At 34.4% G+C, this 27,013-nt stretch overlaps 1 protein-coding gene across 1 annotated transcript in view; it reads left to right on the top strand.

The window, feature by feature from the left end:
- Positions 1-27,013, top strand: part of wge (BAH domain and coiled-coil containing protein winged eye) — a 242,205-nt gene that overhangs the window by 172,206 nt on the left and 42,986 nt on the right. Inside the window, exons 5-6 of the mRNA XM_085949795.1 lie at positions 3,530-4,195; positions 6,701-6,841. Coding sequence (XP_085805921.1) covers positions 3,530-4,195; positions 6,701-6,841 — 807 coding nt within the window. The remainder of the gene's footprint in view (positions 1-3,529; positions 4,196-6,700; positions 6,842-27,013) is intronic.

The raw sequence follows: 27,013 nt of genomic DNA, 5'->3' as shown, positions 1-27,013 counted from the left end.
GTTTTAACATAAAGACGTTTTTTTATTATCTTCGGAAGAGAACATACAAAATGTTCATTCCAATTAAAATTAAATAAATTCTTTCAAAAGCTCGTATGCCGAGAGTTTGTTAATGAGTTACAGCAAAAACTTTGGTGACAACGTCATGTCAAAAAATATCTCTGTCTTGGAGCTACAACCCCATGTGGGCCTTAGGCTCCTCCAGTATCCGCATCTTTCCATGTCTGTCCAGCATTGCTTCCCTCCAGTTTTGGGCGACCGTTCTAAATTGTTCTTCAATCTTTTACAAGTTTACAATATCGCTCAGGTCTTAGTGATTAAAAACAAACCTACTCTCAATTATTATGGTTGCCATTTAAGTATTATTTAAATCGGATTTTCTAAAGATTAGTTACATTGATTATTGGAATCACAGTAGAATATAACTAATCCGGCACTTCAGATGTCTAGCGATCTGTCGCCACCTAAAGACCGTTTAAAGCTTGCCCAGATGACGCATGTACTGTAATGAGGTCACCTGTACCTCGACCGCGCGCGATAGGTGACACGCGACGAGTACATGTAGACGGCTCAATGAGGTCACATGTACCAGGAATGCGCGCGAGTTTTTACGCGCGAGTCAAATCGCGTCATCTGGACAAGGCCTTAGTTTTGTGTAAATTAGAGAGAGAATTTCTAAACGAAGTTTGGGTGTGACAAAACAGTCGTTGATACGAGATTATTTTATTAAACGGTAGATAAATATAATATTTTTCAATTAGGTACCTACCACAAAAGTTAACTGATTTTTTAAACTTATATGTAGTAACCTTAGACTATAGATACATCTAGACGTCACCCATTGCATTGCTAAACGAAGCTGCGTGCCGTGCGTTTGGTTTGTGGGCGAGCGAACACATTCGTATAAAAATGTTTGAGACCATAGACCATTTCTCTAGTGCTCGCCCAAAGTGCGCGCACTAGACGCTCAGAATTAAAATATAATTTTCTATTTTTTTTACGTTATATAGTATTTTTAAGCGGTCAAAATGCAACCATTAGGTAAAGATATCCATAATTTAAGTTATTTTAAAGAAACACTAGGTCACTGATATTAAAATATATAATAATAACAAATAAATTATCACGAACATGTATCAACTTACCTATGAAACGTAATACCATCTTCTCGCTTATCAGTATGGCTACCACATTTTAATACAACACACAGAATCATCTTTTCTACTTAATTAACTAAAAATATTTACCACTGACTTTATGTTTAACACAAAAAATATCAATTTTAGCAACACGCGCTCGCAGGTGATCGACGTTATTTTAGCGTTATTTAATACGATAGTTAAGCAACAAACTAAGATTTGGCGGCAACACCATAGCAAATCATCTTACACATCTGTAAACCTTTTATCTTACTCTAGCGCGTGTCGCAGAGATTATAAGGGTGCCGAATACTTCTTCACTCGCACGTATGCATCGTTTTTGTTCAGGCCATGGTAGGAACATTTTTATGTTTTCATGTTAATAATTCGGCACTATGAGTTTTTTTATAGTATTATCTATATTAGTGGGATTGCAATATTAGTGATACTGTATTTGTTTTGCACAGCCCGGCGCCGTGGGTTTATCGAGAGTTTGTATGAATCAATAAAAACTGATAATCGTAATTGGAGCAAACACTGTACACAAACCATACAAGTGGATACCTACTAGGTGCGTTCGTAAGTGCTTGCGAACATTTAGGGGAGATGACCGCTGGGGTTCGAACCCCAATTCTATCCCCTGCATCCCACCGTACTCCGAATGGCAGTGTGCAGGACACACAATAAGAAAACTTCTCGAAAATAAATAGCATGTGAATTTACACAGCCGGTTATAGTGGTGCCTACCTACCTGCCACTAATAAACGCGTAATGATATTTTTTTTATTATTCACTTGTGGCTATAACCATTAACGTGTTTTTTCGTGTTTGTGAAGAAATGATATATTATTATGTCATTGGTCACAACAACCCCGTGTGCGTTCGGTAGCCTACCTATCTGGATGTGTTGTTAATTTGACCGACCATCGCATTTTGGGGTGTTTAAATACGGTTAAATGTAAATTGTATGTAAAAAAATTCACCGTAGCACAGTTCGCCGTGAGCTTTCTATCGGAAAGAGATGACCGTATACCTGCTCTGGTATCTATATATCACATAATAGTTACTTATTTACAATAATTCGACATAAGTTTATACTTAACTATTTCTTTTATTCAAAGTTTATACCTTTTGGTCGTTGCACCTAAGTCTTTCACGCGATTCTGAAGCTACCTATCTTCCGTTAAATTAAAACATTCTGTTGGCTATTCCACCTCTGACATGTTAGTGCATCTCTCATCCATTTTTACGATCACCATGATTGATTGCCGCCTGTTCGTTAAAAATAATATTATCTTCCCCTCCAAAGTCGTACCGCGACCTGACTAGATGGCCATGGTTTTGATCAAAGACTTTGAAAAAATTAGACGAGCCCTAAATAGGTAGGTACAGCGTCCGGTAAAGAAGTTTGACAGTTTTGAAATGTAAATAAAATAGTGGATTTGTAATTCTGTACAAATTTATTATTCACAAATACAATACAGGCTATCGTATGCCATTTTGATTTTCATTAATTTCTTCTTTGAAAAATGACGTCCTTCAAAATACTGTCCATCCCTTTTCATGCACACGCTTTATAAATTGTTGAGGAAACCATATCTGACTGATGAAAGTTTATTTCCAAAGTGGTAACTTGCAATATGTATAGGTACCTAGTACCTACACATCTAAAGCAGTATCTCTACAGTGACAAGTAGAATCAAAATGCAGCCCCTCAGGTACCTACTATGTATCTGATCTCAAATTTTATGTTGAAGTCATTACGTGCTGTAGGTAGGTAGGTAACTACTTTGTTATTTCTCCACTCCCATCATTGATACATTACGGATATTTTCTTTACAATTCTGATACTTATACTTACCTATCTACAAACACCCATAGTATGATACACATACAAGCAATCACAATGAAAAGAAATCACGATCTACTCTCAACTTACTTACCTACTATTCAACTGTAGATACATATAGAAAAGTCATTCTACAGTAGCACCCTGGACACGAAGAACTTAGTTCGCGTTGAAACAGGCATTGTTGTAAAAATGATACAAATACACATCCGAATCTCCCGTGGTGCCACTGTACAATGATTTACCTATTATAATTATGAACACGATTCACAACTCAATTCCCATTCCTTCGCTTTTTATTGCTACCAAAATTTCCCTTCAAAATAAAACCTCGTGACTTCAATAATAATAAATTCTCCATTCATATTTAAAAATAGGTCACGTTGTAGTTACTATAGATATTTTTACTCTATTACCTACCAAAAGGGATTAGGAAGTAATTTTCACATTGCTTTGCAAAACCCTGGCGGTTCTCGTACCCTCAGTTGAGAATCACTGCATAGTTTGATTGCTAATATGTATTACTTTTGATTTTTTCCAGTGTCTGAATCGCTATTCTCGGCTGCAACCGGCAGCTACGCGATGGGTGGCCTCGGCGCTCCTACCCCTCCGCCAGGGTCACCCTACTCCCCCCTTCACCTGGAAGTCGTCAACACATACAATCACCACAACACGAACGGGATCCTCATAGAGCAGCAGCAGACCGAAAGCGTCCAAGCCTTCAAGAAGCTGGACGAGACCAAGTTCATCACCTCGAGACAACAGCAGCAACAGTGCTTCACGTCAAATCCAGTATCAATAGCAGCTTGCTGTGGTCCTGGAGACATGCAGAACAATGATCGATGCTGGGAAGTGAGACCTGATATGAATTCAAACGGGATTCATCCACTAACAATAAAAACAGAAAATGTAGGAACGTCAAAAAAATCCTGCAATTCCTGCGTCGTAGAATCTCCTAAAAAGAATCCACATTTTATGACAGATTCAAACAATGGTGGGTGCAGTAGGACTAATCCAGTTACGTGGAGTGCATCTTTACCTATTAGTAATCCTGGCCTACAAGTGCAAGTGAAGAGAGAACCTCATTTACAAGCTGATGCCATCGTCAAGATGGAGCAGAATTCCCCCACTGGGTGTGCGGTCACTAAAATGAACGCTGACATGTCCCATCTCCCAGTTACCACCATCGCGGGATCGATTAGTAATGGTGAGCACATTTGCAATCTTCACCCATGTTATTTTATAGTCATTATTGGACAAACAATTCCTTCAATTTGGTTCTTCAGAAATTTGAGCGAATGCCAATAGTAACGTAAACTTTATTATTATGCTAAATTATTAATATTTTAATTGTGTACTCGTATTATTTTCCATCTATTCCACGGAGGGCGTCACATTTCGGTATTGGAAAGTATTAGGCGAACATGAAAATATACGCGGTGGTTTCTATCGCATGCCGCGACTAACCGATTTGATAGCGCATGCGCTCTGAACCTTTTCGCGTATATAATATTATTATTATGTTTATAAGAGAGCAGTTTGTATGTTTACATTTTTTTAGTTACTAAGTGCGAAGAACAGTAATACATCTTAACAATAACTTAGATACCTATCCTTTGACAACTAGTACACATATGTGGGTCTATTCTATACTTATCGACCGCTAAAATGATAAAGTGATAAATATTTTCAAACTTAGGGTAGGTTTGTATCAAAATATTAGCACTTATTGTAACAATTACACGAAGCTGGTTTTTATTGTTGCAATAAGTGCTATATTTTAACAGCACCTATCTTGCTGCTGTTAAAATATCGCACTTATTGCAACAATAAAAACCAGCTTCGTGTAATTGTTACAATAAGTGCTAATATTTTGATACAAACCTACCCTAAGTTTGATACTATTTATCAAGTTAGTGTTCGATAGGTATAGAATAGACCCACTGATACATTTTGTAATACATATCCTACCTACCACAATAAAAGGATTTTTATGGACTCAAAATAAATATTATTTTTACGTTAGTAGGTAGGTAGCTACTTTTTTAATGAGATCGGTTTATGTAATTCTGCAAAGTCTTGTTTACTCATATTATTTTAATGAAAGATAATCTACATAATTTTATATTCTCTTCGTAATTTTACATTTCAATTACTGAAGAATATAAAAAAGTTGATATCAACTCCTATTGTTTTTTTTTGACTTATCAACAAAAAAAGTATCGGGAGTGTATGAGCTACGCGAGATAATTAATTATTTTTAACCAAGCTCATTTCGAAATAGCATGTTCGTTCCATCTGTCGTTTGAATGTAAAATGAGTTGGCCGGCGCTTACGAACACTTCGTTATCATACCTGTTGATCGCTCTGTGCCCCGGATACATTCATTTTAATACGCACCGTAGCAGCACATCCAGTTGCGATCAAATTTTTCATTCTTTGTTATGAAAAAACTCATTTCACTCTTTTGTAGAATACAAAAACTATGTTTTTTTTATTAGCTACACAATAGGAAAACAGTTTATCTATTGTAATCCATATTAACTTCATAACGTGAATCACCTACCTATACTTATAGGTATCTATCTACCTACCAAGTACCAATGTTTCCTTATCTATATAGAATAGATACTAAAACTACTAAAAACCCATGTTTACCGGACCCGACTCAAATCTTGTATTTAGTAATATCGCCGCGAAAGAACATGACGTGCACGTTGGTGTTCCTCATTTGAATCGGTTGGTCCATCCAGGACCATCGCCGACTGCACAACCATTCTCGAGGTGAATCTTTATTCAAAGCTCACTATTTAACCGAGGCCGAGTGTGGCCACCACTCAACCTTTTTAGCAGCCAGTGATGTCTACCCATATCCTCTGAGGGCGGTCCAGTAGCCAAGTGTCTACTGCAGTTCTTTCATACACATTCAGTCAGTGACATCTTAGCAACATCACAGATAGTCTTCGCGCCTTCAAGATATTTACTATACCTACCTATTGGCTTTGTCCGATGAGCTCCGCTTTAGTACGGAACTATTTTGCTTCAATCCTGACTATGTAACGATACAATGGTCATGACCAATGGTGTAGTGGTGCTGGAGCGCACCACAGCCAACAGTTATACTCAATATTCTGTTACACACAATAATGTTGAATCGCGTGAATGAATATATACAATAATTGTACCTATCTTTGTTATTTCTATCTTGGGAAACCAACCGAGAACTTAAATAGGTACGTAAGTATATTCTTACTTAATTAAACTGGGCGGGAAAATGCGAGAAAAGTGTTTAAACAGTCCGATTTCGAAGCAAATGTGGAAACAAATATAGTTTATGTTCCATCAAGAAACCCAATTTGATTATTCACACACACATTTCGTTGACACGCTGACCACTTAGCTAACATTTGGCGAACTTCAGTCTAATAATCTTAAAATACAACATTTTAAGATGGGGAGGGGGGTACCTAAAATATTTTGATTAATTAACTCTCCGGAACCTTTTTGATTAGCACTACACCACTGTTCAGCACGTGTCAATTGGAATCTTTCTACAGTCGGATCATGCGCACGGCAAAAGCGATTCGCAGTTGTACTGATAGTGTTTTTTTGATTTTAACTTTAATACTGTTTATTAGTTTTAAATTGTTTATTTTATGCATAGGTACCTTGCAAGTACCTATATACTTAACGTAATGCTGTCTTTTCCTAGGTTCAATTCCCGTTGGCATAGCCGTGGCCAGACAGAGACCACCACACGAACTTGGTGGCGCTGGCGGAACATCCACTGGGCTGATGTCCGCCACCATGACGGGGCAGGGGAAAGACTTGATGCCGCGGTTTGGTGATATGGGTGAGTCGTAATTATTGTTATGTTCAATTCCGCTACTGTAAATAGTCCTAGGTCCTAGTCCTAACACTCCTAACCCAACGCAGAGGGTCGTAATCTCCAATAAATGGAAAAGTGACGATTTGAAAAAGAAGAAGGTTATAGTGTTTTTATAGAGAATGTTATTTATATAAATACTTCATCGAGAAGATATTGTAAAACGGAATATAATATGACCGAGTACATTTTTAGCGTTGATCAAATTTCTGGTCTAGATATTACATACTTACTAGGTTGCTAGGAAGAATATTTGATTTGGGAAACAACCAGGAATTTTCTACAATCGCTAGGATACAAAATACCTTATATTCATCTCGTAGTTGAATACCCGTTCATTCTATAAAATATGATGCAGTTATGTCATGATTTCTTTGCCACATTTTTTACTTATTTCTCCTTCTCTATCACAGCAGTGTGTAGCATTCACAAATAATAGAAACTTATCAAGCATCATTAAAATAGTACATTTATTAGGTATACTCTTCTATTTTCATACTATATTATCTTTATGGCATTGTTTTCTAGGTCGGTAATAACGAATTTAGAGGAAACAGATGAAGATTTCTGGGTCGGCGGTACCTACCTATATAATTGTTTATCTACCTCCATGTATAAGTAAATTGTATGTAGGTATACGGAGTAGGTACATACGATGGCACGTGAAATGATTTTTTCATCCATACGTCACTAGTAAGATTCGAGAAAGCCTCTTAATAATTGCAATTGACCACATTCGACATAAAAGGGCTATTATTTTTATTTCGAGGCAAGACTTTTCAGTTTCTCAATAAAAGCATCGAAAAGCTTTTGTATCTAATGCTGTAGAAAAAGGAATTGTCTACCAATTAAAATGCTTTGTTTATGACTGATCAGTTTGGGGGGTTTTATAGCTTAGTAGGACCTTAGGTTCACCATTCATGGATATCAGTTATTTAAATATTATAGTATTATACCTAGATTCATTCATCAATTGTATCTCAGAGTTTACTTACATGTTACCCTGATGAAAGTCAGTCACGTATCTAATCATTTCATTATATTTTTTTTTATAATTTTGGACGAATTATTTAATTAAAATATGCACTTATTTTATTTATTTTAAGGGCCCACATGGTCAGCGTAGGTCAAAATGGAGCTTTTATGGTATTTTCAGAGCATAACCTTGGACATTCCTTAAACGTAGATAATCTATTTATATAATTTTGAAGCCTTATTATCCTTTATATTTATTTTAAACATTTGATGACTGCATAAAGTATTATTATTACATAAAATAGTATTCTTTTAAACCTCTCGCTCTAATGTTTTAGAATATAGTCATATTTCAGTACCTACCTACATCCATATGCAGTGGTGTTAAGATTTTTTAGATTTATTAATTTTTAAACGCATTTACAAAACCATTAGTAAAATTAATGTTAACATTATATAGTGACATATTTACGATAAAAAAATACCATAAAAGCTCCATTTTGACCTACGCTGAGCATGTGGGCCGTTAAGTTCGATTAATTGACGAATAAATAGTAATAATTTCGTAGGTACTACAACAAAATATACATATAAGCTTGTCGAGTTTTGGACGATTCTGTTTCTGGTAATAAAAATGCAAAACTGTTTAACAAAATGACACTAAAATAAATATAAAAATCACGGATTCATGAATATAAAAGATGGGGTGTCAGTGTGTCACTCTTTTGTAATTCTATGATACTACAGACATTAATTTTTATAGTACTTTTGAACCCATTCAATCGGCATGGTTCCGGTTCAAACCGTGGATTCAGATAAGGATATTGCGTAGGTATATTTAAGTATATTACCTACAGTTTCAGACGGTAATATCGTATCAGGCAAGCATAAACCGGAGAAGGAGGAAATTCCTAATTAGTGTTTTCTAGCGGATATTTTGAAATAGGAACTGTTGTTATTAGTGAATGATTCACAGATAGCGCTAATGAAATTACGGTAGGTGAAGTGTAGTATCGCTCAAATTGCACAAAGTTAGTTGGGCAAGCTTAGCTAAACCCTGACGTCGTTTGGTCGGGGGGCGTGATGCCAATATATAACTTCATCTTATTGTTCTGAAATCAAATAAAATTTGGCGAACACATTTCAACGCTGCGCTCACAAATGTGTTGTGCCAATATATGACTTTTATTCAGAGGCGGAAAAATGCATCGTGGAATTTGATATTAGGTACTTATAAAGTCTGTATTCTATAAACTGTTTCTGCCTACACGTCGCACGGAAAGCAATGTGCCATCGCGTTCAACGGTTGCAAGTTTTCAATGGGAGGGAACGAGATGGATGCTGAAGCGGGGGGGAAACCGGCACGGCAGCTTATAAAAGACAGACTCTAGTATACCTACCTACTTACTATTAATTTAATTCTACAAAGAAATTTATTTCGCAATTTTTTTTTTTTTTGCTTTTTACGTTTTGTTCATTATATAAAATTGTAATACCTAGCTACTACTACTACTACTTCACCCTGTCACGCCCCAGCGTTGGAGCATAGGGAAATCACCTTTCGCTCCATTTCCCTCGGTCCAACGCCAACTCTCGCGACCCCCGCCATGATGGAACTGCAGCGCGTAGAAACACTCGAGTTCGTGAGTGGACACGGCCGGTCTCAGTGATTGAGGTAATCACAAAGAGACGCTTCACTTGGCTGGGACATATCGTGTTACGGATGGCACCAGAAAGTGCGACACTTTGTACCCTTGTGGCACAGACAAACCCTCCCTCACCCTGCAGCGATGCTACAAAAGCGACATACCTAGCTAACTAAACTCATATTATTAATTTATTTAGTGAGTAGGTAGTCCGTAATTTGCTTTGTACAAACACTTCTACTTAAACAAATACAGCCAAATCTCATTTGTATCATTATCAATGATTTTTTTTCACTATAAGTAGGTACCAAAATCCCTACATTACTATCTACTTATTTACCTATCTGAAGTATCGACCGACACGACTAAACCAAAAAATCAAACGGGATTCCAGGATTTCCTTACATATTATATTACAATATGTGTGACATCGAAATGTGCTTGCCAAACTACAGTTGACTAACAGAAATCTTCGTTGTCCGTCTGAAAAGTAAACATAAATATTGGCATTACGCGGTTGGAAGCTACACTGCGAGATGAAACTAAGCTCCTAGTGGGTGGATTGTAGGTACTGGCAGCACGGCGGAATATCCCCAAAAATACTGTTGCCTAGGGCGTGATTACGGTGTTGCCAGACACCTTACATTCACTAGTCACAGTCATTTTCACACCTCGCTAATTAAATACGTGCACATGAAATTGGACCATTCTTCTTGTTTCTCTTTGTAATGTTGAATGGATTTCTATCGACATTTTACCTCGACTTGTACCGAAACCATTATAAGTATTAACACTGCCATTTAATTCACTTGGGTAGCCCACCTAGCCTAAGCAGACCATCTTCAAGTATGCCAGAAACTATTATAATCAGTGTTACCCATAGAGGTTTTAAATAATATAGTGTCACCTTTCACATGCGTGGCTGTGCGGCAGTGAAACTCGTGCAAAATAAAAAAACACCTAAATGACAACTTCACAGATATCAAGGAATTGTCCCCATTTTTTTTTTTTGAAAAAGTAGATATCTTATACTTGGACCATAATAATTGGTAGGTAGGTAGGCACCTTCTTATATGACATCCACGTATTTGGGACTAATTTTTAAAATATCTTAGGGTTTCGGTCACAGAACAGATTAATAAGAGAGCAATGCTTGAACCAATCGCCATAGACAAAAAATGTGAACACGTGTTTAAGTTTATCCCACATTTCTTCACATTCGAGAATCGTACTATCACACAACTACACCCGGAATGTTACGCACTTCCAATATTTTTTATGTGCTGTGGTTTTTGTAGTCATTGCTTATTTTAATCGTAAACTAAAATCCCGCCCCTAAATAAATAGGCAATTCATTTCGAACCGAAAATAGCTTTTTTTTCAAATTAAACGAAAAATATTATTTCAATATAGGAAATTGCCTAATATGTGACGAGGATTTAATGCGTATATGAAGCAAAGAGTAGTATGGCAACACTAAGCTGGAGGGGATATGCAAGTCGAGGAGGGAAGAGTGCAAGGATGTAGGACCCATCGCGCGGGTGGACGATGTGAAAGGGAAAGAGAGAGGGAGGCAGACGCCTCACAAAAAACGAAAGGCTTGCCAGACGTTACAGGAAATGTCTAGTAACTTATTTTTACAAATTCGACGATGTAATAAATACTTATACCTAATACTTATGACATATTAAATTGTGTAAATTAACTTATTTATCCTTTTGTGGCAATTTGATTTGTTTAATACTGATTTTTAATTTTGTTGTGGTCTGCATCAGATAATCTGGAGACAATCTAAATATTTAGACATCTACCTACCCCGTTTGGCAACCCTTGAGATTCGTGCTACTTTGATATACAAATCTAGTTTTGCTTCCTGGTGACACAACCCTATATGGGTCGTGGCCTCATCCAGCATATGCCTTCATCCAGTCTGAAAAACCGCTTACCTCCAGTTTATGATTTACTTCTCTCTTCACAGCGTTCACGAGGTACCATCTGACCCGTTCATTCTTTCACAGCATTCGCGAAATAGCCAATGACTCACTCCTATCTTCAGAGCGTACACGAATGATGTTGACTGGATGGAAAGGTAGTTTTTAGCTATGACATCTGAATCAGTCACGACGCTTGAACATAAAGCTGGTGTACGACTGTTTCATGGGCAGCATCTAACTAGGGTCATCATACGGTTAAAAACAGTGACGTCCCGTGGGGGTAGGCAGATTGAGCGTCGCTTGGGGGCGGCAGTTGCTCGAAGGGCGGCAAATCGATGAGAATCATTTGTTATATATAGAAACAGGTACCTAAACTTAGTAATAGCGGGAATATCTTTTCATTAAAAAAATGAGCTCACTGGTTGGAAACAAAATGTATTAATTAACATGAAAAGTTCAACAGGAATGTAATTTTTTGTCGAGTTTGCGATGTCTAGTTTACTTCCGTTGTTCTTGGACGTCACGTCCTTGATGACCAGCAATGGCGCGTGCAGATTTGCGAATTATATTTTAATTATAGGTAGGTACATAATAACCTAATAAATTTATCCAAATATTTTTGCCAGTCACTAGCGAGTTTTGAAAATTGTCAGATCTATTTTTAAATGTATCCGAAACCGTGGACCCGCAATATTATCTACTGAAGTAGAGATGGAATTTAAATTAAATTTAGCGGTATGTGTTTTGTTACTAATGTATCCATACAACACATTTCTTAGATATTGGAGTCATGAAATGATGGTAAAAAATACTGTATAAAAATGGGGCGGCATATTGGCGCTGCTTAGGAGCGGCATTTTGTCTAGGGACGTCACTGGTTAAAAAGTATTGATTCTTCAAAGTATCAATACCTTTTGTATGGCCCTACATAATGACTCACACATTTCAAGTCAGCTGTACATGAACGACTCTGACTTGCCTAGTGATATGATAATTATTTGAAAATGTGCAATAACCGTGGATATCCTACGGAACGTATAATATGGTTTTATTCTCAAATTTTTAACGAATTATGTATATGTATTATTTTATGGTAGATTTAGACATACGTAAAATATTCATATAAGTAAGCTCATTGAAAATAGTTGCAAGATAAAAAGAACTTTTTATATTCAACGTTTTTAAATTTTCTGTTGAATCATATAAACTTGACTTGACTGTAATAATACTGAAATATCATTTTGACATGTCATATTGATTTCCATAGTAACGCACGTATATATTAATAATTTAGTTGCTAGGACCCCAGACCCCTAGCAACCAATAATGGTGTCGAAATAACTTTTCATACAAAACAGAATAAACTGAAAATTAATTCAATTCTACTTAAAGATGGCTAAAAATATTAAAAAAATGCATTGGCATCGTGTTCTGATATATTCTAAAAGTTTCAAATGTCTAGCTAGTCGGGAAGTTAGTTAAAAATCGATTGCAAGATTTGTACCGGACAAATAAGAATACGACCTAAGAAAAACGTTGTAATATTGTAAAGCGCTCGCGACGGAAAAGATTATGAACCGGAGCGCTCGATAATTTTCCATTTTTTTATCTGTGCGGATTTGTTTTGTTATATACCTAGGTATGTACCTACTCAAGACACACACATGGACAAATGTAATAACAGTCATAAACAAATATTATGTTGTCAAAAAAAATATTAATATTTTTTCCTTCCTTTATCTGCCTTATAAAAGTAGTGCATGGTTTTTCTACCCCCGCTAGATGTCACTGTTTTGTACTTAATAATGTGTTGTACACGATCATTTAATTATATCAATTATTATTAGTAATATCATACAATATTGACATACATTCAAGTTGTTGGAAGGCAAATCCTGGAATACCAAACCAAATTCTTATGGAATGGTACAAAACTTTCATTATCCAGAATTTATGTTAGATATATAATATGACCGCCTAAAAACTTTGTAACAAAACAACATCACAAAGTCTTATTATTGTTTGTAAAAATAAGTGTGTATCTACGAAATGTGATGTTTCTTATTAAACTTTATTAAAAAAATGTAAATTAATATATTTCATGATTTTTTAAATAATTCCTGAACCGAGTGCCGTTTTTAATTTTTCCACGAGTCGGAGCGGTAGTCTCGATGATTTCACGAACCGGAGCTCGGCTACGGTGTGTTCCGCCCCATTTCGAGCACTTCTTTCGCATTATTAGAAAAACTATATCATTACGACAAATATTTTTCTTACAATCTATACCTATAGATTGTAATGCTTAGGCTTAGATCCTTACCCTATATTTGAAGCGCCTAGTTTCAAAAGCCCCTAAAACGCTTTTAGGTAGTTCTGAGAAAAATGAGAAAAACGATTTTAGGTAGTTTTGAGAAAAATAAGAAAAAACCATATCTCTTAAATCTGTGAACTTCGTGTATTTATTTTTTTAATTCGTCACATTCTAAAGAGTATTTTGGCTTTCCATTTTAGGGGTATTTGAAAAGTACAACCAACCATTTTAGCGGGTTTTGAAATTTACCCTAATTTTTGATCATACGTATTGATGGTTTTTGGCGTTTTTTAATGTTCAATCTTTGGCCATCATATAGGTAACAAAAATATCCATCTAAATACATAACTAATTCAAAAATTTTCAAAAACCGTTTTAGGGGCTTTTGAAACTAGGCGCTTCATTTACTGTTCTTCATTTTCGACCTTTATATGGCTTCAGTGATTAGGCCACAGTAGGATTTTTTTATACGTACATAATATTAAATTAAATTATAATGATAGTTATCACAGTAAATTTTTCGTATAATAAATGCGAATAACGTGAACGCTTCGCGAGTTACGATCGTGTTCCTCGCATCGTTAACAGGAACAACAAAAATAAATCCGACAAGGCAAGGGGACTTTATTCTTCCACTACGTATAAGGACATTCTAGCTAAAGTTTAAATTTACTAAAGTAGAAAAGACACATCCATAACTTTTCTTTATTCATATTTTTATTGAGAACTGAATAGATAGGTACCTACTTAAGACTCTATGCAATAATCGCATTGTATTAGATATAAGCAGAAATCATGTAGGTAAATTATATAGTCTATTTATTTATTAATAAACTATTTTTTTTATTCAACGAATACATTACAAGATTTGAGAATGTATCATTCTTTATTGAACATACATAATTTTAAAATACCTCAAAGAAATATTTAATGCTCTACCAATTTGTAGAAATCCTGTCACCGGTTAGTAGGTAATTAAAACTCGTTGGACGCAGACGACACGGCTGCCGTGTCCCCGTTAAACGGCCATTAGATGCAATTAGCATGTTATTTAAATGTGGTAATTAAAATTTACACAGTGATTGTGTTAAGGTAATTGACACTTTGATTTAAAAATACAAAAGCCGACTGCCAAAATTAACGAAATTTTTGAAGCACTTCAAAAATCTAAAACCACTATTTAATTTCTTTGCAATTGGAAGGTCGCACATAGCTTAGTTGTTAGAGCACATTCGTGCAAATCTAGTGAACGGGGTTTCAAAAATATTTTTTATAGTAGGTAGTTGTACCTACCTACCTATAGTATTCATGTCTACCTCTTGAGGTGTTTTAAAATTATGTAGGTAGGCATACTAAATATTTATAGTCGTTTACCGGTTGGACATGGCAAAATTGCGTTGATTGACTGATTATCTACGATAACACGAAAGATTATCGTATGTTTTTCCGTATTATACCTATACATATTATTATAATAATCGTATTATTATAAATACCGTAGGTCAGGGATGGCGATCCTTTTTACGTACGCCTGCCAAAATTTCCCAAATAATATTTTTCGACTGTCTGACGTGCCAAGCAGTTTTTTATGGCGAAAACAGCGCTCGAAATGGAAAAGTTTACGAACCGGAGCGCTCGACAGTTTTCTGAAGAACAATACATAGATATCATAGTTAGAAGACATAGTTATCAAATTGTATGTGTATTTCATACAAATAAGTGTGTTAGATTTTCTATTATATGGCCTATCTAGCTCAGACGGTCAAATTATTTTTTCCACGAGACGGAGCGATAATTTTACCGATTTCACGAACAGGAACGGCGCTCCGGTGCGCTCCGGTCCATTTCGAGCCCTGGGCGAAAAAAAGTTTTTTTCGAAGTTTTCTAAAAAAAGAATATCTACTATTAAAAAGGTTTCAAAATTACAATTGATTTATTGATGTTCTATCTTTCATCGTATTTTTAGCCGAAGGCATATCTTTTCTTATTTGAATATTTTTTCCTTGTTTTCAAATTACTCAAAGAGATCGTGGAAGCATTTAAACCAATTTTCTTTCATACTCGTATTATATTCTCCATCACTGAGCGGTTTTCCATTTTTAGAGATTACGTTTGAGGTAAAATAACAAGCAGTTAATATATTTGAATGACTGCCGATAATTAATTTCATATGGTTTGTTGATTGAATATTTTTATTTTTAATTCCCCGATCATAAGAACTGACCTATGCAATCGTATACTTACATTAAACGTAGGTAATGATTATTTTTGAAAATGATTTGCCTGCAATTTTTTATAGGTACAATGCGATTTTTCATTAAATTTATCCATGCATTTCGTCGTTTCCGTGTGCGCATCAATTGGTAATAAATATACTATAAACTATAGTATATTTTTCCAACTAAATATTGAAATCTGTTTGACATTTTTTGTACGCATGCCCCAACTGACGTAATTTTGCAATACTTCATGTTAGGGAATCTGTATCCGTGGGGCGTTCATGTATTCAGAATATTCAAGAGACTCTACTGATAATGCAACAATTAAATTGGGTAGTATAGATGTGTTAACAAGAGTTGAGACGAAGACAATAACTCACACAGACGCATCAGGTGTTTCAAATTTTTAAATCGCCACCAACGTATACGCATGTTGTCCTTTTTTCGCTATAAGTGCAATAAGCAGGCGTAAGCAAGTCAAACGGCTGTTTCTCGTAGACGTCGTGCAATACTCGTTGCCTCCATTGATATAGAAATTCACCAATACACACAATATTTCGTATCTGTGATCGCCTCAACTCTGGCTGAGAGACCTGTACCTACATGCTACATATTTAAAGTTTTTAGTGACTTCACCAAAAAAGGCAAGAACGTTTAAAAGAATATTTTTTCTTAGGCACGTTTTATTGATTTTTAGGCCTGCCGCCCAAAGACGTATTAAATGGACAACTCATTTCATATTGGCGATCACGAGAAATAGTGCACGAAACTTATTCACAGATGTATAGGTAGACGTCACGTGATCATATGACGTTGCATTTCCATTATACGATATCAAGCTTCGAGAATTTAGAGTAATATAGCCTTTATTGTAACGGCGTATTAATGTCATCGCGTTAGAATTCTCGGGTTACTTACGTCTTCCGGAGATTCAGCGAAACGCTTCCAGGCATTCAGCGAAACGATTCCAGACGCAAACTGGGAATTCTGCCCTTAATTAATAACTTTAAATATTTTTGTAATTCGTTATTTATATTATTATTCTTTTTGTTGTGTGTATAATAAATACATGCCTTTTATCAATTAATAACACAGTTTCGAAGTATGAATACAGAAGAAAGTAGGTACCTATGATAATAATACAAGAGAACGGAGGTAGATAAATATAACAAAAAAAAAATAGTCAAACACAATTAAATTTTTATTGAACGCCATTTATTCGAGATAAAAACAAGTTATAAAAATATATTATTATTGTATGTTTGACGTATGTATCTTCGTACATTTATTTTCAAACAGGCGATACCAGTTTCATCATTACGACATTTTCAACTGAAAGTTGATCCGTGGAAAATGTTATAACAACGATACCCGTATATTATCAAATCATGGTAATGATAACAATGGTATTGTTAATTTAATTATTATGACATAAACAATGAAAACAAAAAAATATCAAGAAACAAGTTATAAAATATACACGATAAGCAGACCAAACGTTGCTTAGGGGCGCCACATTATGAGGGGCGGCAAATTATGGAAGAAATACGAATATTACGTAGTTTTGAGAAAAGTTGTTTGTCTAAACAAAATATTCTTTGCTACGGCGCTAACAAACCATACAGTGTACAAATAAATATCAACGAATATGTAATTAGATTTTCACGTTTTGATCATGTTGCTTTGCTTAAGATGTTTGAGATTAAACAATAACATATTATGATTGTTATTGAATTGCAATATAATAATTTGGTATAATTTGAAGCGTCGGTTAATAAGAATATTTTGAAACTGAAAATTGATCCGTTGAAAATGTTTTAATGACAAAACCAGTATCAGTTTATTAGAGAAAATATTATTTCAGCATGAAAATGATAACAATTCTATTACTGTTTATTTAAATATTATAGAATCACAACAAGAAATGAGAATAAAACAAGAATCAAGTTATAAAAAATACACGATTAACGTTATATTATAGGTGCATGTTTTAATAATTCAGAGAGCAAGCAAACAGAGAAAACAACAGAAAGTAAATAGAAATATTCATAAAAAGTAAATGGAGCACAAGATATGAGATTAATAATTATTAATATTATTGGCAAACATACAAAGTGGAAAATACTATTGAAGTATGACAATGATAACAATTCTATTACGATTCATTATGGCGTTCTAAGAAGAAATAACCGTAATGAACAACAATAATTAAGTTCAACAACAGATAAAACAGAAAAGAAAAAAAAGAAAGAAGAAGATAAAACAGAACAACAGATAAAACAGAACAAAATCAACGACAGATAAAACAGAAGAAAGTAAATGGAAATATTCGGGAGTAAAAAAAACAGATGATATCTTTAATTTAAAATATAGTTCTGCATGCAATTAACTAAGTAGATATATTTAAAAAAAAAAAAAAAAACGCCGTCATAAACAGTTAGGACTAATGAGGAAAATGAAACGAGGAGAACACATTTTTTGTACTCGTTAAACGCCTTGAAAATGTAATAATTTATTGTATATTTGCCGTTTAGTATTTATTTTTTCCCTAATTGTATCTATTTTTGCTATATAGTGTAATCTGACGTTTGTATACTTACATATTATGGCTCGAATCAAGTGTAACCTATGATTATATAAAGCAGGTTGTAACGTAGAATGATTATCTATAGAATGAAAAATATTTGTCCCCACAAATTTAATGAGAGATAATAATGACAATAAAACCGCTAAATCCATTGACATAATACTACTATTCTCCCTTCTTCATTATTTCACTTTTTAATTTGTAGCGATTCAATTATAAAAATATATACTTCCCAATACATTTATCGATTTCGTGACAAAAAGTATTTTTAATTAAACAAACGATGTCAAAAAATATGTTTAATTACATATAATAAATTGAAAATAATATTACCAGTCCGTTCATGCAAATCAATTAGCTGAAGTACGGTGCAAACAGTACTACCATATTTGAAAAATTGAACGAATATATACCTTACTGTCATTACAATACGGACCATATTTATAAATCACCATTTGTGCGTTGAGCCCTCCTAGGAACGGAGAAATCATCGCTGCCTGCGTAAAAATGTTCGGCTATTTCTGTCAAATTGTTCTGTCATTGAATTGCATCGAATAATATCGTTTGTCAATATCTAAAAATGGCATTTTATCAATAATAAATAATACTTACACATGAAAAGTTATCCCATCTTTCTTGGAGTGTTTAGTAGAATTTTTTTTACAATTTTTAACTAGGCACATTGGCATTTTGTAACACAATAATAACGGCGGTGTCGAAATGTAACGGACGCGAACGGCAATTAGTTCGATATTTTGTATGGGCAGACCCAGTGGTGTCGCCAGACCGCTTGCAAGCGGAATGTTCATTTGAGCGAAGGATACCGATATTAAAATATGAATTTCGCCATCCGGCAGACCCGACACAAAGTGAGTGTCATTTTAATTTCCACATGATTCGTCCATATAAATGTCATTGCTGCCGCCCTCTACATTTTAAGCAGGGTTTTGCAGTGACGCCCAAGACAAAATGCCGCCCCATTTTTTTTATAAGTACAGTATTTTTTATCACCTGTGCACGTGTCGTTACTGGTCACTATGGACGTCGAACGGCAACGGAAGTAAATTAGACATCGCGAACTCAACAAAAAAATTACAGTCCTGTTAAACCTAAGTATAAATGAGAACTCTGCCATTACAGGCAGTGTTGACCTCTGTGTCCCTGATAACTATCTTAGAAATAGAGAGTATCAGTTGTTTATTCTTCCAAGGTGCAGAACCTACCTGCCACTAGTTACCTATCGTAGTAGGTACCTACCTATCTAATTTATATTTTTTGTATTTACACATTTCTCCTGTTTAATAACTTAATACTGATCTATCTCTTTTTATGTAATATGTAAGTACTGTTTTATATTTCTTTGTTTCTAAATGTCATGTTGTGAACGTCTTAAACTTATAATTTGTAATGTCCACAATATGTTAAAAATAAATGTCACAACATGACATGAAACAGTTATTATAAAGAAGAAAGAAAAAGAAGAGTAGTAAAAGTGATAAAAGTGAAAATATAAAAAGAGAACACAATATAAACATACAAACGCAGTGAAAATACAATTATACATCTATTTATAGTAGTTCAAAGAAGTACACCGAGTTTGCTAAGGAGACCCTATTTTAAGAATTAATAAAATAGCGTGTGTTATACCTACACCAATATTGAATGAGCGTCAAAACGAAATACAAGCGTATTCTTGACACGATTTTAAGTTTATCCCATACTCTACCACACTCCAGATCGGTTGCCTGTTTCTCCACACCATTTAGATACGTATTTCAGTTCCGATTCGATTATTTCTGAGTTCCCTGCCAGGGCCCTATTTAAAGGGTTAATTTGACCCTGGGTGGTGGTTTACGGGATGCTGGCACGATCTCCAAAGACCCAAAAAGACTGACGTGCCATCTGAATTCATGTAGGTGCAGGTCCCATTCGGTACATAAGATATTGTGTTTCTCGGGTGTTTCAAATTATGTGTATGTTTATTATGAAATGTTTCATTGATGACTTCTGGTACGCCTGATCGTTTCTCATGCAGCTGTAAATAACGAGCCATGTTCGCGAAATACATACGGCATGGCCGTATATTTTAGCCTCTTGATGACGTCATAGTGATAATAAGATTCAACGACATTCATTCATTAATCATTTCATTGGATACTGACATTCATTCATATGGACATGTGTTTTGCATCTAAAGACGTCTCTAAACCATTTATAAAAATGACTCATGCATTCACATTCGTTTTATGAATTTTCACAATGATGTCGTACCTAGGGAATCCAATCCCGAGCCAAAATCTTGATCCCGGGATTTCGGGATTACAATTTGACGATCCCGGGATTGGCTTTTTTTTCAATAGTTAATATAATTTTTTTGTATAGGTACTTACACAAATAACGTTTATAAAATCGGTCAAAAATAAATCTAGTATGTATAATTTATACTATTTAAGACGTTTATTGTTAATATTGTGTAAGTTCAATCTATGTGTACTTGCCAGACCCAGGATTCCAACCTGGGACCCACGGCGTTATAGTCTAAGTGGCTGACATCCATTTCTCGTAAAAAAACAAAATCTGTCAATACAAACCTCTACTCCCCATGGAGGCCCATATGATCCTATTAGGATCGGACATGGTCGAAAGAAGAAAAGATGTTCAATTTTGGAAATACGTAGGTTTAATGGAGTAAATAATATTGTTATATAAATAATATAACAGTAGTGAAAATAAAACAGTTTTATTTATTTATGAAAAGATAATAGATATACCTAATTAGATTATTTGTAATGTATTTATATGTTATTAAAAGTATTTTTTCTGCTATATTTTCGTTTTTATTTTATTTTCCATAAAAATTGATAAAAAAAAAATCAATCCCGAAAGTTTCGGGATTATGTTTACCAATCTCGGGATTCATAGGTAACAAAAATAGTTCGGGGTCCCGGTATTGGAATCCCTAGTCGTACCTACTTATGAAGTAGTGCAAAAATTAAAATTTCACTGATCTCACCCCGTTTTGCGGTGCCTACCTACTATTTTCCTATATTTCCTACATATTATTTTCCTATTTCGTGACACAAAAAAATTGTTCGTGTTACTGATAGTGATTACGATCACACTCAAGGGTTGTTTTTGACACATCGACTCAAAACAACTGTCAAATTTTTAACGATGGCTTTCTTTATTGATCCACGTGTCGTTTGCGATATACCTACCTAAATATCTACATGCAGAAGTATACTTATATTTATTAAAAAAATAATAACGTACAAAGCATAGGTACTTATAAAAAAAAACACTTTCTACTTCATATCTCCTTATATTATTAGATACTTACTTATAGTTATCTGCAGGGCTATTCTAACTAGTTACCTAACACTGTAATACGTTTCCGTTATTTTTCTTGATCTAAAATGTCACGGATATCACTCAGAGCAATTCCGTATAGGTACAGCGGCCCTATGTTAGAACTTGCGAGTGCAAGCTTCCCGGTCGACATTACGTCATATGACATCATTGTGACGTACTACCGGAGTGATAATAGCACTCGAGAAAATAACGCTGGCCAGACAGCGGCGTTATTCATTGTCACCATACACATATAGGTGTTTCATCATAATAATATCTACGGTGAGCACTGTGCGCTGGGCGGCATGCCTCGAGCGTGTATTGGCTGACGTCACAATTACGTCATGTCGTCTGGTGACACACGAGTCGATAGTTAGGAAATCGCGGTGCAGGGCGGTTATCTGTAATAATTAGTAACACAGCGAATTATTGCAGGGCTCGGTCAACTTCGCGTGGACTCGTGCGGAGTTTCGTGCATGCGTATTTTTTATGGTTTTGAATTTGAGACGGCGACCCTAGTGTCGTGATTTCTTCGCTGCATTTCAATTCCCAATAATATTAACTTAGAAAGGAAAAAGGGCGTAACCCTCAGTTTTTTTCAAAGTATTTCACATGTATTTCAATATACCTATCCACGTTTCTAGAGGTTACGCGTGACTCACGGTCTTCATATGCAACATCGAAGCGGCGTTCCTAGAAAGTTTGATTTATGGCTGTACGGCAGACGAGCGAGCTTAGATGTGAGATCCGGCTAAAAATTATCATTCTGGAATCGTCTTCAAGTACCTACCTACGGTAGTACAAAAATCCGTGTAAATCTATCGAGATATTAAACCGAACTCTTCGCTACGAAGCTTTTTTTAAATTTATAAGTTGTGTAGAATAATGTTAAATGTAATTATTCAATTTGATTATTATACCTGCTATTTATATCGATTTCAGTTTATATCTACATCGATAGGTAATGTTTGAATGCCAGTGGCGAAGGGTGACTTTTGGAAAGAGATAAGCTGTGGAGATCAGAGAAAAAGAGCACACTTTTCAGGTAACTTACGGGAAATAAGGAGATAATACTTACGATATTAGGTACTACTGATGAATAGGTGCACACTGATGACAACGACACACAGGTCATAGGTTTCACCGCTGAATTTGTCAAATTATTTAAATCACTTATGGTAGTAGAATTCCACGCAGACTTTTCTTTAGCAAACAATACGCATCGCCACAAAAAAATTGTTTAATGTATAACTGCCAGTTAAAAACAAATATTTATCATATAAATTGTTGTGACAATGTCTAATATAAGTTTTTTTGCTGTATTCAAATCTAAATGAACCCTTGGAAGGTCAAGCTTTGATAATTTTTAATTTTTGAAGAAACGTCAAACTCGGGAATATTTTTTTAAAAATGCAATCGTTCGCACATCTTCGATCGGAACACTATACAATTTAATAAATACTTATATATTTAAAGCACTGGCGAATGATTTCGGTACAATATGAGATAATTTATCCACATTCAAAACACAGTAACACACTGAATTTTGTATTATTAAATAAAACTTTATCATCGCTTTGAAATGTCAATATGACATGAACTGTGAATAGCATGTTTTGTTTGTCTATGACTGAAGTAACCTAAATAATAATCGCGAATTAATACAATATTTATTTTTAATAACAATTTATAAATTATATGTGATCGAACACATTCGTTATTTTTTTAATCATCCTTATTATTTATTATTTGCTTAAAAAGATAATCATCGACAATAAACAAATCAACATAGCGCGTAAGCTTGTCCTGTAACGCTTCCAAGTCTGGAACAAAAACGCAGACATGTATGAAGTTGGCAACTGAATTGCGGTAGAAAATTCGGCTTGGATTATGGTCGACATAATTCTAAAAATAGCACTTACGTTGTGACGTTCCGTCATTTATTTTTCATTCGAAACTTGACTAAATTAAACGCTCTACTTCTAAATACCGACGATAGATGACAATCAATATTTTTATTATAACCTAGTCCTAGAGCCCGATGCTCAATTCGTACTTACCATAAAATAACAGTAAAAATTGTAAGTAGCCGAAATCCATCTGTTAACTATAGATTATAGATATAAGGAATCCTTAACCATAGACTACTTTTCGCCCCCTTGCCCCCCTACCGTATTGCCATTTACCACTGACAGCTGCTGTCAAAATAAATTGACGTGGCTTTAAAACGGCCAATACACTCAAATTCATTTAACAATTGATCTCAATATGGGTCTATTAAATATCCGTGACATTTAATACGACACATTTTCCCTTATTTTCTTGATTCTGTACATGTCTTAATTTAGTAAAACCGATTATCGAATTGAAATGTCAGTATCAATGAATTATGAATTAACTTTTCTTATTCAGATTTAGATATTTATGTAATATTAAACCAATAGATAGGTAGTTGAAATATATAAGTACTTAGTTACCTACACACCAACATGGTAATATTAGTTTTAATCACTCCATATAATTATTCACATCATGGCATATATTTGTAATAATTGTAAATGACAAAATCTGACATTTCAACGGCAAGTGTTACCGTATCGGGAAAAACATGGTCAAAAAATAACTTTTATTATTCACTAATTGCGGAGACATTTAATCATTTTTATTAAATATTAATTGTGTATTTATAGTTATTGAATTTATTTTATATATTTTTCATATTTTTGTCATCGTTTAACAATTACAAAATAATTTACCTAAATTATGAAAAAGAGAATTTTTATATATGGTAATATTTTCAATAGAAAAACAGAACGAAACTATTGCAGATTTGGTGGACCATAGACAACTCGATCATAACTATGAAATGCTTTCTGCATAGTGTTTTGTTGTAATTTTGTTGTAATTATGACAGACGATTGTGCATAGGGCTCTTAGACAATATAGATATTTATTTATTTAAATTAAATACTTGAAAATAGAAAGTAAGCTTTAAATGATCGCTTAGTATGGAGCCTTCGCCACTGTTGAATGCATACTAATGTAGCCTTAACACCGATATAACTTGATTGCGAATAGGTATATTTTATCTGTTTGGAAATATTCCTAAAATCAACTACATAAAATGTAGTTCGGGATACATACTTAGGTATCTGATGATATAAGTATCGTCACTGTGTTACCTACATACCTACCTCCTATGTGGTTTGAGTCATATTCTGAGTTAATATAATAAAAAAACTGTTTTCACAAATTAATAGTCCTTAAATGATTCTACTTATATACTTTTTAACATTTTTTGTAGATCCTAATCATATCCCAAGTATTAAAATTTGATATTCAGGTTTTTTTATAGTAATATATTTATTATTTCATAGAAAAATCTTAGATTTTTCCATGTGTCTATCGCATATGATTAATTCTATATCTACGTTATGCCAGATATGTGTAGGTACTTACGTAAATGTATGTAGATGTAGTCTCCGGAAATTTGTACGTATGTAGTTTTCCGTAACGCAGTTCTACGTGAGATTTCTATCGGAAATAGATGGCCGTATACAATTTGAAGTCGATTCCTCACCTAAATAAACCACTTAAAAATAACCGGAATACAAAGGAAAGACATAGGTAAAAAATAGGAACATAAGCAATCATAATATCGTATAAACTATAATTTATATCTAGGGACTCCAAAACCGGGATTTTTATCAATTTTTATGGAAAATAAAATAAAAACGAAAATTTTACAGAAAAAATACTTTTAATAACAAATAACTACATTAGAAATAAACTGAGTTTGAATGAAGTTTGATTTATACCCATGTGTACGTTGCCGATTCATTTTATTTTTTCACATAAATTATTAAAAATGAGAAAGATAGGAAAAAACAATGCTTCGCACTATTAACAAAGTAATTCCACCACGATTTCATACGTTTTACGGCAGTTTCATATTTGGCTGACTAATAATTAGATTTATGAAGCGGAAAGGCCATAAGTACACCATGATTTGCTTTACTATTTTAAATCTCGCTAACCCATTAAGTCTTTACTATTAGAAACAGCAATCTCATATTAAATTCACATTATTATTTATATTACAATATTATTTACTCCATTAAACTTATGTATTTCCAAGATTGAACGTATACAATATTAACAATAAATGTCTTAAATAGTATAAATTATACTAGATTTATTTTTGACCGATTTTATCAATGTTATTTGTAAATATAAAATTTTTATATTAGCAATGGAAAAAAATGCCAATCCCGGGACCAGTCCCGGGATCCTGGGATTGTCAAATTGTACCTAATCCCGAAATTCCGGGATCATAATTTTGGCTCGCGATTGGATTCCCTATTTATATCTATCAAATTTTAGTAGGTTCGTGTATCAAATCGTAATTATATGATATCTGATTAAGATTAGGTACCTATAATGACAGCGTTATTATCAAACATTTGTTGCCAATAAATATCAAATTAATGTTCTTATTGAATCTAATAAAACTGGAACAGTAGAATACGAGTAACATAATAATACTGTTTGCAATGCTCCACGAAAAACGGTTTTTTTTATCGCGTATACGGGAATTGCTTTCCGGTAAGATAGCTCACGGTAAACTGTGCTACGGCGAAATGATATAGTACAATTTACACGTAACCTGTAGATGTACTTAACCCACACATTCTTCGATTTGATATGTGGATGGCGGAATGAAGGGATCGCTGTATAAATGTAACTACAACATTTCAACGGAGAGGCGGTTCTGCAACACAGTGGAAGAAAGAGTGCGGATCACGAAAACGAAGAAATCTCACACTCGCCAAAAATGGGTTTTATATTAAAACTAAGTACCTAATCTGTTTTGAAAGGTCCTTCAATAGTTTCCTCAACAAAACTGTTACAGTTTCCCATAAAATGCCTCCTACACAGGTCTGTTTCGAAAATCAAATTATATCCGAAGCGGTTTCGCGAACGCTTAAATTTTAAATTAGTCCTGCCTTTCGCTGCGTTTCACATTTTCACTAGGCATCTTGCCTACCACCTACATAAAAATATTAAATTCGTGTTATAACGCGCACTGAAAGGGGTGGCTATAAAATGGCATTCG

The sequence above is a fragment of the Rhyacophila brunnea genome, unplaced genomic scaffold (genome assembly GCF_057557595.1).
Source record: "Rhyacophila brunnea isolate RB1 unplaced genomic scaffold, BYU_Rbru_1.0 scaffold_22, whole genome shotgun sequence".
Taxonomy (NCBI): domain Eukaryota; kingdom Metazoa; phylum Arthropoda; class Insecta; order Trichoptera; family Rhyacophilidae; genus Rhyacophila; species Rhyacophila brunnea.
Note: the sequence above shows the minus strand (reverse complement) of the source record. Positions and strands in the feature narration are given on the sequence as shown.